The sequence below is a fragment of the Atractosteus spatula genome, chromosome 12 (genome assembly GCF_055471065.1).
Source record: "Atractosteus spatula isolate fAtrSpa1 chromosome 12, fAtrSpa1.hap1, whole genome shotgun sequence".
NCBI classification, from domain to species: domain Eukaryota; kingdom Metazoa; phylum Chordata; class Actinopteri; order Semionotiformes; family Lepisosteidae; genus Atractosteus; species Atractosteus spatula.
Window position 1 is genome coordinate 42088660 of NC_142717.1, and position 15865 is coordinate 42104524.

The window sequence follows — 15865 nt, forward strand, 5'->3', positions numbered from 1 at the left end:
AAAAGATTCCGTTTCTAATCTTATCAAAGTATGCCATTCCTTTGAGACCAGATAAGTTACGGGCCTGATTCCCAAGCAGTGAGGCAGTGTAAGTTTGTGGGTAGGGTGCTGGCCTTACTAGTGCAAGTTTGTGATTTCAAATCCTGGGTGGGCACTACTGTTGTAGCCTTAACTGAGTTACTTCACACAGGTTGCTCCCATAAACTGCCCAACTTTATAAACTTTTATAAATGGGTGCAAATAAAGTGTATCTGATAAAAGTATAAACCCATATGTAATAATCAAGTACTTGCATGATAGGCTAAATGGCCTTCTTCTATTTCTTACTTTTCTATAATGCACAATATTCTAATTGAAATATGTAAGATGTAAGACTTTTTGGTTATTATAGTAAACATTGAGTTTCTTTTTGCTACCCTTATGTGTTATGAATATTCTTCGTCTGAATTGACTCACATAAACCTCTTTTAAAACATTCCTATATCATCACTGTTTTTGACATTTCTGAAAGGTTTATTCCCCAGTTGGAAAATAAACTACGCAGAAAAGTCAGGCTTTAGAGGTGATTGCCATCTAAATTCATTGATCCCTTCTATATTATTAGGAGGTTAAAAACAAGTCCAGCTTTAAATTAAAGCTGTTTCCATTGATATACTGAAATCTAGAAATTTGTTTTTGTATTTTTATTAAATTAATTTTCTGTTTATAGTCTTTATCCAATAGTTTATCCAGACTTTATTTTTAGTAGAGCATCGTAGAGATTGTTTCATTGAATGAAGCACAGTCATTTGTTTGTTCTTTACTTTTACCATTATAGCAGTTTAATTTAGCTAAAATAGAAATGAGGATAGTATGATTCTCCATACTTAAATGTCATTTATATGGTAGAGGTTTGCTTCTTAAACCTTGAAGATGTTTTTGTAAATACTCCAGCTTGCTGTAGACGCATTTCTTGCTGACGAGGACAGTTTCCAGAACTTGACAGTTCAGTTTCAGAGTCAAGGTCCATGAAAGGTTTTGCTAACACATAAATGAGAGATATACTTCTGCATCGCTTATGCTATGAGAACCTGTTCTACCTAAAAGACAAACTCTCACAGAGGACTGTGAATCGTGGATCCAGGCATAAAAGTCCAGAGATCCAGAGAGCAGAGTGTTTGATCGAGCATATTCTATTTGATACATTTCTTGGGAATTTTGCGTGAATTTCAGGTGGCTCTGTGTTCAGCAAAAAATTGCAGAATAGTAGATATGTCTCAAAATATGTACATAATATGTTGTCTTCTGTACAGGCCCAATCTGTTGTTTGATTCTTTCCCCTGTAGCTGGAGAAGCTGGCTTTTAAAAATTCCTAGAGAATTCTTCATCTCCAGAACGGCACTGGGCTGTGTCTGAGCAAAAAACTAACGAGCACAATGAGTTGCTAGCTTCCGTTTTCTTTAGACTGAAAAAACAGAAGGTAGGAACTCATCGTGCTCATTAGTTTCTGCATTATGTGCGCACCTTACCTTGTTAAATTCTGTCCTGTGGTTTCGGTTAAATTCATTTAAAAATAAGTGAGCAATTTAATTCTGAACTCGGTTATCTGTGAAGCATTGTACCTACAGGTCCAGTGCATTTTGGTATCTGTGACTAAGACCAAATCCTATGCTCTAAGGTATCTTTGAAAATTATTGTTACCTCTAGGTTTATTTCTATTTAAACATTTTAGATTTTTTAAAATGATTTGCCTTTCAACATAATTTGTTGTTGTAGCTCTATCTGTGATTTTTGTTCCCAGTATGGCCATGACACTGAAAATATAGCTGGGAATCATTCTTAATGTTGTGGGAAACAGTATGGAATTAAAGAATGTTTGCTAATGAGTGCGTAGCTCCATGCTGCTGTTCTAATGCGAGACACACTGCTCCTTGGTCCATTTATCCCAGAAAATTGCTCAGTTGAGCTCACTTACCATTCTTATCAAGGTCTATTGATTTATTATTTTTTATATATTCCCTTTAAAATTAGCATCTTTTTACTGTACTTTGTATGTGTAGAACAAAAACAGTAATAAGGATCCCAAATTACATAATAAGCATATAAGAAACACAAGCAGGTAAAAATGCAGGAGAAGATACAATGTCATTACAAAACAGAACAGACACGGACACCAAATTAATTAAAATAATTAAAAATTAAAAGAATTAGATCCAACTTCAAGCCCAGTGCCATCCATAGATAATGCAGGGTTTTACTGCATTGGCTTTACTCAGGTGATGGGAGGAGCTAGGCAGCACGACCTCAGTCTTGTGGCAGAAGGAAAGTTTGAGTCATCCTGGTTTTTATATCAGAGATTCGGATATAAATTCGAGAGTGCAGAAACAGCTATTTCACTGTCAGTTTTAGTGGACATAGATTTGAGTGTCACCTGCATAGAACTGATCATTCAGACCATGTGATTTTAATATCTGACCGAGTAGGAATGTGTAAATGCAGAATCGAGCCTTGGGGAACACTTAACGAAATCAACTTCAGAACTAAGACCCCCAACAGAAACAAAGGGGAGGGGAGAGAGTAAGATAAGAGTTGAACCGTTCAAGAGCAATGACAGAAACTCCATGTACAGTCTCAAGACGGGAGAGTCAAATCTCATGGTTTACAGTATCAAAAGCAGCAGTTTGGTTTTCTGTCTTTTCCTACTCTTCTGATCCTGTATCCATTTCCATGAAAAGATCATTAGGCACTTTCACACTGGCAGTTCCTGTGCTGTGTAATTGTCTGAAACCAGGTTGCAATGAGATAATTGTTAAATTGTAGTACAACAGCGTGGTCTAAAACGTCCACAAAAAAGGCAGGTTAGATATAGGACAAAGCCTGCTAAGGCTGTCCAGAGCCTTGTTTGGTTTTTTAGGCACAGGCGTAACGGAAGCCATTTTAAAGGCTGTTGGCACCACATGAGTGCTCAAGGACTCACTTATTAGGTCGAGGATGGGAGGGCAGGGGGCTGGAAAACAGGAAAATAAGCTTTAAACGCTGCAGGACAATTGTGTGACTGTAAATTGTTGTTGATCTTCAGAAACCAGAAGTTTGGGCAAATTCTGGAAAACAGGATTGAAGACGGAAGGAATGGGGTCTGGAAGACAGGTGGTGGGCTTCATACACAGTACCAGTTTATTAGGCTGCGTGCTGTCCAGGTGAAAGAAACACGAAATAAGAGAACCTGCAAAAATAGGCATGTCGGGAGGAGGTGAGGTAGTTGGAATGAGACAGATTTATTGAGATGTAGAAATCTTGCTGGATTGTTGCCAGGATCACCCCTGGTTCACAGGTTAGTGTTATTTGTTGAGGGAAGTAAAAGTCTGTAAATTGTAGTTGATAAATGTTGTCTGTTACGTTGATCCTTCCTTGGAAAATCGCATCATCTACAAAAATGTCGGGTAATGTTGGTGTATTAAATAGGACCTCAAGCAGAAAGCAGACATTGTGTGCACCTGTGTCTTCTGCTTCTTGTTTCACTGTTCCTTCTGAAGAGCTCCACTGAGCTCCTTCAAGAATGCTGGATTTTGAATGCTCAAATCAGGTTCATGTGCTCTCTTTTTTGTTATAGACTACAAAGGTTTTGCTTTTTTGGTCTGTCAGTGCTTAATAAACCTTTAAGTCCAGGAGTATATCTGGTTGCTGTTCTCTGGACTGATCACAGTATTTTTTGTTTTGTTTTGCATTGCAGTGACTAAAATTGTACATCGCATTCTAAATTAGTTCTTCCGAGTGAATTGTACAATATTAACATAACCTCCCATGATTTACAAGGGACTCAGATTTCCTTCTTTTTTGTTTGCCACAGTCTAGACAATGAAAATATGCAAATAGGATGGCATTTAGTGTGCCTTCCATGCCCATCAAGGCTCTATGGAAATGTAATTTTCTCCAGCACTGGGCTGTAATCTGTATCCTGAAAGTCATAATGAGATGCTGATTCCACAAAGTAGGTCAAGGTGGGGGCATATGAAGTTTGAAATATTCTTAAGAGTTTATTCTTTTCTTTCCAAAGGGCTGTCTTGATACTGTTTCTAGCAGCGCTTCCTAACTATGCAAGAGTTCAGTTTAGGAATTTCATTTTAAGGTCAGTTACCCATCAGGCTCCCCTTTCATCGTGTCTGACTTTGGCTTCTTTAGACCTGACTGTCACCAGAGTGTGTGTCTGAGGTTGTATGTTGAGTAGTAAAACTATGTGCTGAGTGCTTCTTTTGTACAAGACCTGGTACGTGTCAGAGATACATCAAACCCTTCGTTAGGATCTTGTTACTGCTTCTCAGCAAGGAGTCTGACACCCAGAGGTGTCTGGCATCTTTTGTTGACTATAGTTGCCCTGCAGGATCTTGAGTAACCCACAAACTCTTTTGATTTAATATAAGAGTTATCGCACTTTTCCAGAAATACTTTTTTGGCTTCACTTTCATTAAATACCTTCTTTCCGTTAAAAGAACACTCAATAGTCATTTATGCTTTAGCTCATTAAGCTTTTGGCTATGCTATTTTCAAGAGTCACAGAATTTTATATCAGTTGTACAGTTTTATGTATGAACCCTTGGAGTTTTAATAGCAAATGTATAATATACATAACAGAACTGAAAAAAGAAATGAACAGAAAATTGACAATAAACCCAAAAACAAAATTATACATTGCGAACTTTTGTGAAAAGAAGTCGTAAAGTAAGTTTTAAATAAAGTCACAGAATATTACATTTATGGAGAATTTTAAAATACAGAACTGTTGACTTCTTTTGGTCTATTTCTGGGTAGAATGCGGAACCTAACTTTACAGCCAAAGGATCACTGATTACAAACCAGGCGTTATTCACATTACAGTTGGGTGCAAATATTTTTGTTTTTTTTAATCATTAAAACATTATAATCATAATTCCAGTTTGCTTCCAAGCCGTTGTCTTTCTTGTCTGAAATTGTAGTGTTTTATCTTCTTTGGTCTGAAATAGGGCAAAGAGTTAAAGCAAAGCCATGTTTAATTCTTTTAGAGAATATTAATGATCAGACATGGAAAGGGTGCAACCTTAGACCCGTGACTATTACACAAAACAAGAGTTGTTTATGTGTTCTGTGGTACAGCAGCAACTGCTTCTATCAGTTTCTTCAGAACATTAAGGTAACTGAGATCACACAGTCTCAAGGTTATCTAGTCATTCTGTCCTGTGAAACTACAGTCTTTCTTGTGTGAATTCTCTAGTTGAATTTTGTCTTGCTGTGATCGGATTTAGTTTTCATTTCTGGTGATCGTTTGGTCAGCTGGCTGCCTCTCTAACACACTGTGCTATTATAGACAGACGAACTTTATCATAAATAGATTCCTGCTGCAGTCTGTCTGCCTGGCTTCTGCCGGAATGAGGCTGGATCTGTGTCATACCACAGTGAGCTACAATGCTTTATCCGTTGTACTTTAGGAACAGTCACAAGCTCTGAGTTTAGTCTGCCAGACATGACTCACTGTTGCTCATTTTTAATTGTTACTAGCATAAAGTCAGCCTTACAGGAAGAAGTGGCTAGAATAGGCCAACTCGCTACCAGAAAAGCAGTTTTAAAGTTTGTATTTGCTATCCCATTATAATTAACAATGTAAGGTTACAGCAGAGCCCTTCATCTTCCATTTGGAGGGGACCCGAATCATGCCTGAGAGCTCTGGGTGGTTGTTAAAATGAGATGTGGGAGAGACCACCTGGAATTTGAAAAGAAGAAAAATGTGACATTGGCAATGTATCTTTGTACAAGCATTTCATAAAACCTTTGTAATTCAACCACAAACACTTTCAGCTTTCAATTTAAAAAAGTGACTCTTGTAAGGCTACCAAGTGTCTCAGTAAGTAAAGATGCCCATTCCTAGTTTAAAATAAGCCTAACTCGCATTATGATCCAACTGTGACTGGGATTGTGCAGGTGGTAGCACACTGGCTGAGAACCTGCAGGGTTGAAGTTAGGATTAGCAGACCAGGGGCTCTAGCTAGGCTCCTGTAGGTTTGGTTGATGGACTGGCACTCAGTCTCCCCTGAGACCCTGTATTGGATAAGTCAGTTAGAAAATGGGTGGATAGAAAACAGATCTGTTGCATGCAGTTGTGACAGCTGAGCAACTGAAATGTGTCTGGGCATCATGTCCTCATCCCCTGAAGCTCTCCATTGAGTCTCCCGCCTCAAATAATATAAGCATTCACCTGGCTTTGTTGGATCTGGGGAAAAGTGAGATTATTGAACTTGAGAGTCATGTTTTAGGCTGAGCATTTGAGATAAAAACACTCACTTTAAGAGCTGGTATTCGTGCCATTGCATTGAGAGTTTTCCTTGCTTAAGCAAAGGCTCATTATAACTTTGGCCATTTATCGTGAGCAAAAATGTTGGCAACTGTCAAAATGTTTTACATTAGCTGTGTAATGGATGCTCAATTTCCTGTGTATTTTTCAGCAACTCTTAATGTAATACTTTCTGGTTATAGACTGTACCCGCGCTACTGAATTAAACCTCTCTGTGTATAATGAATGGTAGTGTCTGTATTGACCTTCAGGCTTGTAAGATTTGCTTTTCTCAGCAAATAACACTCAGAAAATGATTCTGTTTCTCCTTTTTCTACCTGACATACTGGTTCCCCCACAATTAAATTTAATTCTTTGTCCATTGTCTTGTCTGAAAGAAGCTACAAAGTGATAACAGAGAAACACACTTCATGGGCTTAATGAAAGTGTAATGTAGGATGTTTATTGCTCCAACTGGATTTTACTTGCTGACATCAGATTGCACCTCGTATAATGATATAGTTTGAGAATCAAGTCCAGAACTTCACTGTCCTTATTCATGCCAAAGGTTTTATAACTATTGACAATTACAGATGTCTGTGATACTGAAGATTACACGCTGTCAAAACACATGTTTGTGAGGACTAATTTGTTTTTCATGGATCTTGTCAAATTAAAATTACATTTCATATTGTACCATTACTGCAATCACCTAAGAGATGCAATTTATTGTTTTAACTAATCCTTCCCAAATCTCCTTGGTTTTTTCTAGTTTTTCCCTGTGTCCTGTGGACAACAGTACATGATTTGGGATTAGTGTTTTTGCATCAGGACTTGGAGCTTTGACAGTTTGTTGTGTGAATGTCTATTGTCTACTGACTGATCACTGTCATTTTTAAACCCAATTAGATTTTCTAATGGGAAAAACTGAAGCTAAGGTATGGTTGACTTAAAGCCAGTTAAGAACTTAACAGATTAATTGTTGTAGAAAAAAAATAAATCCTTTAATTGTTTGGCTTTGAGAAGAATTAAGTAGGTTGAACACTTACAAAGAAACAAATACTATGGTATACAGGCATTTAAAGCTGTTTGATATACAGGCCATGACAAACCTTTTGAAGTGGTCAAATATTGTTTGTAGTTTTTCTTTTAGGCTTGTAAGTTTTATTTTTCCAGAGAGAAAGTAGGGATGAAGTAAAAAAGCTTTGAGTGATTGTGCTGAGACAAACCATGATTTCTTGTATTAAAGAGACCGAAATTATTTTTTAAATATGTTTGCCCGTTTTTTTGAAAAAAGAAAAATTGTTGTTTTTTAGGACAACGAAGTCAAAGTTCATCTAAATTTGTGTGGGTTCGCATTATTTCTTTTGTAGGCCCATTCAGACTTTGGGAGGCTTAATTCCAGGTTAATGATGATTATCCTGAAAGAGCCAGGAGCTGAAATCTCTTGGTTTGAAAAGGTTCTGGACATTACGAATGTCAGACTGCACTGGAAGTCCAAACCAGGCAGTATCAGTCAGGGACTGACTGAGCTGAGCTCAGAGAGCCGTGTCAGCTAGAAGATGCGGTTCAGACAGAATGTCGCTTGTTCTTCACATTCAGGGAGAGAGGAAAGTGTGTCAGACAGAAGAGACCACAGGTCAAAGAGTGACATGCTTGTCTTTAAAACAAAAATTGGACTCATATACTTAGTCAAATGTAAATATTTCTGTGGTTAAAGCGCATAGAGTTTTGTAACAATAGTGAAGCCAACCTGTGCTTTAATGCCTTAAATATATGTCTAAATGTACATTCCAGGGGTCTTTGATTAACAATGGAATGGTACTGTATGTGGAAAGAATCCCCGTTTCTTAACTGTGGCTTTAAACAGCTTTTCAGTTTAGCAGGATTTTTACCCTGTTTTCCTTTTCTGGTGGAGCTGAGTCATTAGGGATGTTGAAGAATGTCCCTCCTTCTTTTCTGTTGTTTACCCTGAGCCAGACAGTCCTGTAAGATCACTTGTCAAGGTTCAGATTCTAGCCAGTATTCCTGGTGAGTGGCAGATCTGTTGCTAGGGACAGTTCGTCCCTCCTCTGTCCCCGGCAAACAACAATTTCACATGACTCCTCAGTAATGATTACACAGCCTGATCCCGTAACTGTGTGGGATCTGAATCCGTGTCAACAGCGTGGTTCACAGAGACGTTTCTGGCAAGCCTGTAAGGAATTATGGGCTACCTTGTTGTTGCCTTGGTCACCTGGTTGACAGGAAGAGCTCCTCTGTCCTGACATACTTTTCAAGTGGATGTCAAGTAACCTTATGGAAAACTGAACACAGTCGTTCCTGTCTGGTGAGAAAGAGCTTCAGACACGTGAGAGTGAATGCTGTTAGTGAAGGAACAAGTAAAGGTTTACTCTGTGCTGAAAAGAGAAGAAAAGAAATGCAACGTTTAGGCTGTGGAGCCTTCTTTGGGTGGCACCCGAAGAAGACCCCACAGCTGAAACGTTGTGTTTCTTTTCTTCTCTTTCCAGCATGGAATAAAACTTTACTTGTTCCTTTGCAGCCTACACATGCTGCCACAGCTCTCTACTTGAACTGCTGTTAGTGAAGTACATCCTCGAGAATAGTGAAGGATTTCCTACTCTCCGTGTCTGGGGTGGACTGGGTGTTTTCTAAAACCAGTAGCAGTGGGGACACTAAGCATCAGCGTCCCCTGATATGCTTCACTGTTCTGAGAAACAGCTGTTTTGTTTTGTCATGTGAAAGGTGTTGCTTTCCTTACTCTGAAACTTGCGTTTGTTACACTGAAGTAGGGAAAAAAATATGCATATTCTAATGAAGTGCTCACCTTTTGACTTTTTCGAGCTTTCTTGAAATGATTGCCAGCGAAGAATTGGAAGAATTCCTTATGTTAAGTAAGAGGTTAAAGAAAATTGACTCCTAAACTATTATGAGCAGGCCACAAGGATTAAATTCTTTGTCTGAATTTTCTTTGATTAACTGAAATGCTGTCTCTAATTTTGCTTCCGGAGAGGAAAGTTCTACATTCGAATGCTTTGAGAAAACGGGCTGCGTTTTGTAGTTCAGCATTTACACTGAGCCTCAGAGATAAGACAAGAGCTGCTTTGCTCTTACAAATACAAAAAGAACAGGGAAGACCAAGGTGGAGGATTAGAGAGATATTCATTCCGACAACATCAGTAGCCGTCGCAGCCTGGAAAACAAATTTAGACAGTCAACATGAAAACCTGACAAGAGGGTGAAGTGGGTCATTCTGTCATCTGATTTGGATTTGATTTGCATTGGATTCAGAAAAGGCGAGACTGAACCGTACAGGCAGGAAAGGAAAGCGGTTGTTTTTTACACCCTTTGTTTCTGACAGCACTACGTGAACATAAATTCTGTTAAAATACTAGGTTTCCATTTCACAACCTACCTTTGCTGCTTCAGAACATTCTCCCCTTGTGATTGAATAGATGATCAGAAGAAGACATATTAAAAATAACAGCATTTAACCGAACTACTGAAGATTTATTTCATTTATTTTATGTCGTTTTATTGACATAAAATAAAAGGCATTTTGCACCTGTAAATAGTCTATGAATGACATGCATCACCATTGTTTTTAAATGTTACTGCCTTGTCAAGGGCACAGGATCATGCAAGATATTTTGAGTGTTGTAAAACACATTCTCTGTAGCATGAAATAAAAAGATGATTAAACTATATAGAAATGTAGTCCTCAAGACTGCTACCATAATCTCCTTGTAACAATTTATTTTATTTAACTTAATTAAAAAGTCCAAATAGGATACGCATTACAGTTTTTACATACATTATTCCTGAATAATGTAATTCAGTTGCCTTTTGAATTTGCTGATTTGTTATTTTTTATCTTTGTGGTATTTTAAAAGTAAATTGGATGTTTTCAGTATCCGTGTTGACTCTCTCTCAATCTTGCACTTTGGGATTGTTTTGGTTTTCAAACTGCCGCTGTCATGCCAATACATGTAAATAAAAGAAAATCTAAAATTCGAATCTAAATGATGATCAGCCCTTTTGAAAAAGCTAGAATTGTCTGTTGCAGTGCAATGCAATTTTTAAATCACCATGAATAAACTTTACAGACCCCTTTCACACTGGCTTTAGATTAATTACTCAGTGCTGAAATCGCACGTTTTAAAGTTGTTGGTCTCCTCCTCACGGCTGATTAAGGTGCCCTGTGTTTTATATGAATCATATGTCAATGTTGCAACAGATCAGGCTAATTTGAAGCGCAAAACTGGACAAACACAAGTCAGGGGGATGCATCCTCCTTCCCAATATCCCCCGTCAGGTTCTGCCCTATCTGTCGGGCTCTGGTAGGCCTGCAGCACTCAAGAGTTGTGCCACTCTCTTGCTTGAAGGGGATTTGTCCCACAGGCTTTTGAAAACATGTCCTGAGACATGAAATAGAGATGCGCTGCAGTTTGTTTTGAATGCTTAAATCACTGGGGCTTGATATATATGATAAAACATGGATGAACACCAATCAAAAGGTGGTTAAGATGCATGGAAAAGTAGCCTTCCAGATGCTGGTATTATTTCAAATCAAGGACTGATAACTAGATAGAAGTGAGCAGTAAACCTCCCAGGTGTTTTCTGGGCCTTCAAACGAGTATGTTCATCTGGTTTGTTTTTGTTTCCCCTTTACACAGATCGTTTCTGTTCAGCAAAGATGGCAACCCCAACAAGCGCAACGTCCACAACGAGACTGCGGCGCACCTGCTGTGCATGGGCCCACAGATCACGCTGCCAGAGGGGGCGCTGCACCCGCGCATCGCGCGGCCCTTCGAGGACGAGCAGAAGAGGGCCGACTGCCTGCAGATGATCCTCCAGTGGACCGGGGCCAAGCTGGACCGGGGGGAGTACGAGAGAGCCGACGTCAACGCCACCGACAATAAGAAAAACACGTCCTTGCACTACGCCGCCGCCTCGGGAATGAAGACCTGCGTGGAGGTGACTGGCCGTTTCCGAACCCGTTCAGAAAGGCTTTGCTGAGCGAGTTAGGTTTGATCCTGGAGGGGGTGTGGAGGTTCTGCTACCTTGGGCAAATCAATCGGATCAACCTTTCATCTTTTTGGGACAGTTTGTATTCGTCAGTGGTGGACCAACAGTTGCTTTAAATTAGCAGGGTCCATCTGTTTGGATTTTTAAACTGCTTAAGGTCATGCAGGCTGAGTCTTTTCGTGAAGAAGAAAGTAAATTGCATATTTCTTTTGGCTATCAGACTTAGACTGATTTCAAGCAGTTGCAAGTACATTTAACATTCAGATCTGTATTATTTACCTATGTTGAATTTCTGGCAGCAGAGATATTTAAATATTTGCTTTTTGCAGGGATGATGTGAATTGATTATACCTGCCGTGGCATCACTGAAAATGTAGTTTTTAAGTTGGCCAATATTTTCTTTAGATGTGGTTTATAAAAGCTCAAAGAAAGTCATTATAAAAGAGTCAAGATATTAATGTAATATTCTAAGGTTTGTAAAGTAAGAAACCTGTGTTAACTTTTTTAAATCTGTGAGCTTATGTCAAGCTTTATATGATGTGCAGCATTTGCAATTGCAATTTTGCATTTCAGTTGGCTATAAAATCTCAGTGAAGAAGCATTGATCCAAGGGCAGTTCTTCTAATGGAATAGTATTGCTGCATTAATTACAGCTAGTTTAGCATAAAACACTTTCATGCCAAATGGCTGAACCAACATATAGCACAGCATATAAACCAGAACACTCTTAAGAACTGTTTGTTTGTCTGTACGAAACAGGTTGTCTAGTTTATTCTCCTTATTTTTTCAGGCTTTAACTGGAGAGAATTTGTTTCATACAGCAATTCAACGAGGCACGACCAAATCAAGAATGTGTTTGGGTTTTAAACGGCTACTAACGATTCTGAGGCTTCTTGTGGCGTTCAGTACAGTGTTTCGGTGTGATGGTGAGAAGTGCAAAGTGATTGTAACAGCACTGATATTAAAAGCGATGTAGTGTTCTTTAACAGGAGCAGCCACGTAATACAAGTAATCCGATATCCCCCGAGCTGTCCTCTGAATTATTACTGAGGGATCTCATTCATTTATGATCAGGCTCACATCCTTCAGAGAATGAAAGGCAATGCTGGTGACATCCTCCTTGAGTGCAGGTCGATTCAGAAGGCTCGCAGTTCTGAACTGATAATGATCTATTGTAAGAAAAATAATCAGGGCGGTTATCAAAGTGAACTGAAATGTGCCTGTGCATAAAAAAGAAACTGTTGAAACAAATGGTGTCAGAAGTCTAACCTTACAGTGGGAATGTAACTTTATTCCTGTAATGTGATCACAAAGGAAAATTTGGGAAGTTTCCAGCCACTGCTGAGAAGCCTGTGGAATTCCTACATGGTATTCGGGTAGAGTGCTCTGTCCACAGTCCGGTCTTTCACAGAGTTCATCTTAAGTGAAACTCCCTCATATACAAATCAGTGCAGTAATAAACTTCTTGTCACTCTAAGCCCAGTCCAGCTGTGAGCAGTGGCTTTTTGATGTTTAGAATAAAAAGCTCAGGAAGAAGAAAAGGCACTTAATATAGATAAGAAAATTAAACCTTCCTTCCAGAAATATGTAGGAAAGCACAAAATTCTTGAACAGAAATGTTAAAATTTCATTTATACAGTACTGAACTAAAAAACCTACACTTTCTGTCACTTAAGTGATCAACTAACTGCTTTACTGCCTTACATCACAGCTTATTTTAGAACAATCCGATCTGATCTCTTCAGATGGTGGATGTGGATTGTAATGCTCAGCTTCGTGTTTGTAAAGTCCCTTAAAACCAGGTTGTCTAATGTTTACACTTCAAACAAAACTGGGTTCCTGAAAAAGAAAAATTAAAAGTCAATTGGTCAGTGAAATACTTATTTTTCATCATTAATGGAGTTACTTTAAAAGGCCTACAGCTGTGCCAGTGACACTAATTTTATGATATGACTAATATTTTGTGATGCCACTGTTGTGGTTTTTAGTGTTTTTCAGCACAAGGCTAGAAAGTATGGTGATAAAAGATCCTTTCCTAGATTAAACCAGGAACTGTAATCTCAACGACAATGAAAAAAACGATTTCTGAAAACGTGTGTGTCTTCCTAAGCATATGATTAGTGAAAAAGGAACTGTCCTTCTTTTCACGTTCTAAAAAGAATGGACCAACCAAGACCAGATCTTAGTGTGCAGGAACAGGTGTGGATCTGCCTGTTACAGGGTGGAGAGGTTTGTGTAGATTGGTGCACGAAGACAGGGCTGTGTTGTCCATCAGACTCGGACGCAGATTCTGAGGACTGGGGGGTCTCCGCTGTGTCTGCTCTGTGCTGAAGCTCACTCCCCGTCTCTCCCCTCCCTGCAGCACTTAGTGAGTAGCGACGCAGACCTGTTTGCGGAGAATGAGAACAAGGAGACGCCATGCGACTGTGCCGAGAAGCAGCACCACAAGGAGCTGGCACTCAGCCTGGAGTCCCAGATGGTCTTCTCCAGGGACCCTGAAGCCGACGACATCGAAGCCGAGTACGCCGCTCTGGACAGAAGAGAGGTAACCCTCGTGTTCCACAGGGGAGGCCTCACTGGGTGAAGCCAGTCTATCTTACTAGTCTTTGGGTTGCAGAAACAGGTGTGGATCTGCCTGGGTGACGTTTCTTTTGTGAGTTAAACTCCTAATCTGCAACTGTAATATCCAGTTTGCTCTTTAAAATCAAATATTGGTGAACTTAATGGGGTCATCATCTTGCCGGTGCTCTTAATAGCCACACAGTATAGCCAAAGGACTAATACTCTGCCATCAGTGTGCAGTGATACACTGAAAAGCCCCCTTATCTTAAATTCTTTACATGCTCAAATGTTCTGTCAGTCACACTTCCAGCAAACTGAGAGAGCTTGTGTGTACCTCTTTCCACCTCTTTATGCCCCCCAACTTTAGTGTCACCTAAGGAAGTCCAACCTATGCATACTAGCTGACTTTTCAAGTCCTCGTTTGTAAACCCAAGGATGTAAATGACTTGAGTGCCTAGAAACAGTGCTTAGACACCAGATGGGCTCTTCTGCACTGCAGCAGATTTCCAAAAGGTCTTGCATGGCAAAGTGCTGCTTTGATGATGTTCAACATAGCAATTAGGGCTCACTGTGGCAGCCCTTCAGCCTGTGCTTACTGGACTGGCTGCAGTACAGCAGCTCTAGTCCAGCCAACCAATGTTCCCTCTAAGCTGCGCGCACACAGGTTATAAAATCAGTGCATACAGGAAATTGAAATGCGCACAAAACATTAAATTAAAAAAAAAAGTTAAAACTAAAACGAACACACAAATTGAAAAATGCTAACCTGACCACGAGACTGGCTGCGAGAGGCCCAACGTGGCTGTGTGCATTATTATCGCTACTCGATCATCGATATCTATGCTCTCACAGTCTCGTACCTCACTGCCCATGCTCGCTCGGCACTCAGTCCCTATTACCGGGCTCGTGGAATCGCTGTCCCGGTCTTTTGGATCTCTGTGCTGATATGATGACTATATTAACAAAAAATAATTTCAGGCTTACAATTTGACATCCACTCAATTTAGTGCACACAAGGTTTTGTCACTGGGGGAAAAAATTTGCGCAACTTGAAATTTTTGCGCACACAGGCCATTAAAATTTAGAGGGAACATTGCAGCCAGCCCATGTTAACACAGATGACGTGGAACAGCAGAGCTCTCCAGGAATCTTCTGGACCTTTATTTGCAATCTGGGAGATTAGTTTACGCTGTTCAAGGGAGGAGTGAAGGGCTTTCCTCTGCATTGCAGTTAGTTTATTTACCCTACGCTTAACTGCCATTTCTTTTTATTCTTTTTATTCAGATAAGCAGTCTAGAAACACTAGCGAAGCGAGCAGTTTATTTTCCTGTGTGTTCAATGATGGAGACTAGGCAGTTTTCCCTTTGTATGGAGTGTTAAACACAAGGCCTCAGTACAGGCTATATGATGTATAAAGCGCTAATCATCGCTGCTCAGAAGCAGAGGGTTTTCGATGCAAAAAAAAAGTTCACATTCCACAAATGTATCAGTAACCAATTAAACTGCTGCCAAAATCTGCTGATATTTTTCATTGGGTAATAAAAGAAGACGCTTTTAGAATGGTTTATGTATATATGTACATTATTTTGTACTTTGTACTTTGCTTTTGTTTTGGATAAAACTTGTAGTATCGCTGAACGCCTGTGCCTTGTCACAATCACAAGCTGGTAAATTATGGAAAGATAGGAATAGGGTATAGTTTACCTCATGAGTAAGGAAGGCTTAATGACGGCGTTTGTTTTTTCCCCTTCTATCACCGTGAATGACCTTTGTCTGGTCATCTGGTTTGTTCTGTACTTTCGGCCAGATCAGATAATTGCAGCTATATAATAACACAGCTGCACGCATGCACACTCCGAGCAGCTGCCTGAAGAGAATGCAAATAAGGAGCTAGGATCTGCTGCCCTCCAGTCCCATGCGCTTATTTCTCTTTCCTGGTATAGTGTTTACCTCTGAGTGGGGTTAAGAAGCAAAGCTTCGTTTCTGCTGTGAGATTTT

The 15865-nt window shown here is 39.6% G+C and overlaps 1 protein-coding gene across 5 annotated transcripts in view; it reads left to right on the forward strand.

Annotated features, from left to right (window-relative positions):
- The window catches only part of LOC148823114 (ankyrin repeat and IBR domain-containing protein 1-like), a 66932-nt gene that overhangs the window by 25702 nt on the left and 25365 nt on the right, over nt 1-15865 (forward strand). For 4 of the 5 annotated variants that reach the window (XM_088928955.1, XM_088928958.1, XM_088928957.1 and 1 more), the window contains exons 3-4: nt 10954-11254; nt 13668-13850. In XM_088928955.1, the coding sequence (XP_088785081.1) occupies nt 10954-11254; nt 13668-13850 (484 nt within the window). Of the gene's footprint in view, nt 1-8538; nt 8607-10953; nt 11255-13667; nt 13851-15865 lie in introns of those variants that run through there. The other variant, XM_088928959.1, reaches the window with a different exon arrangement.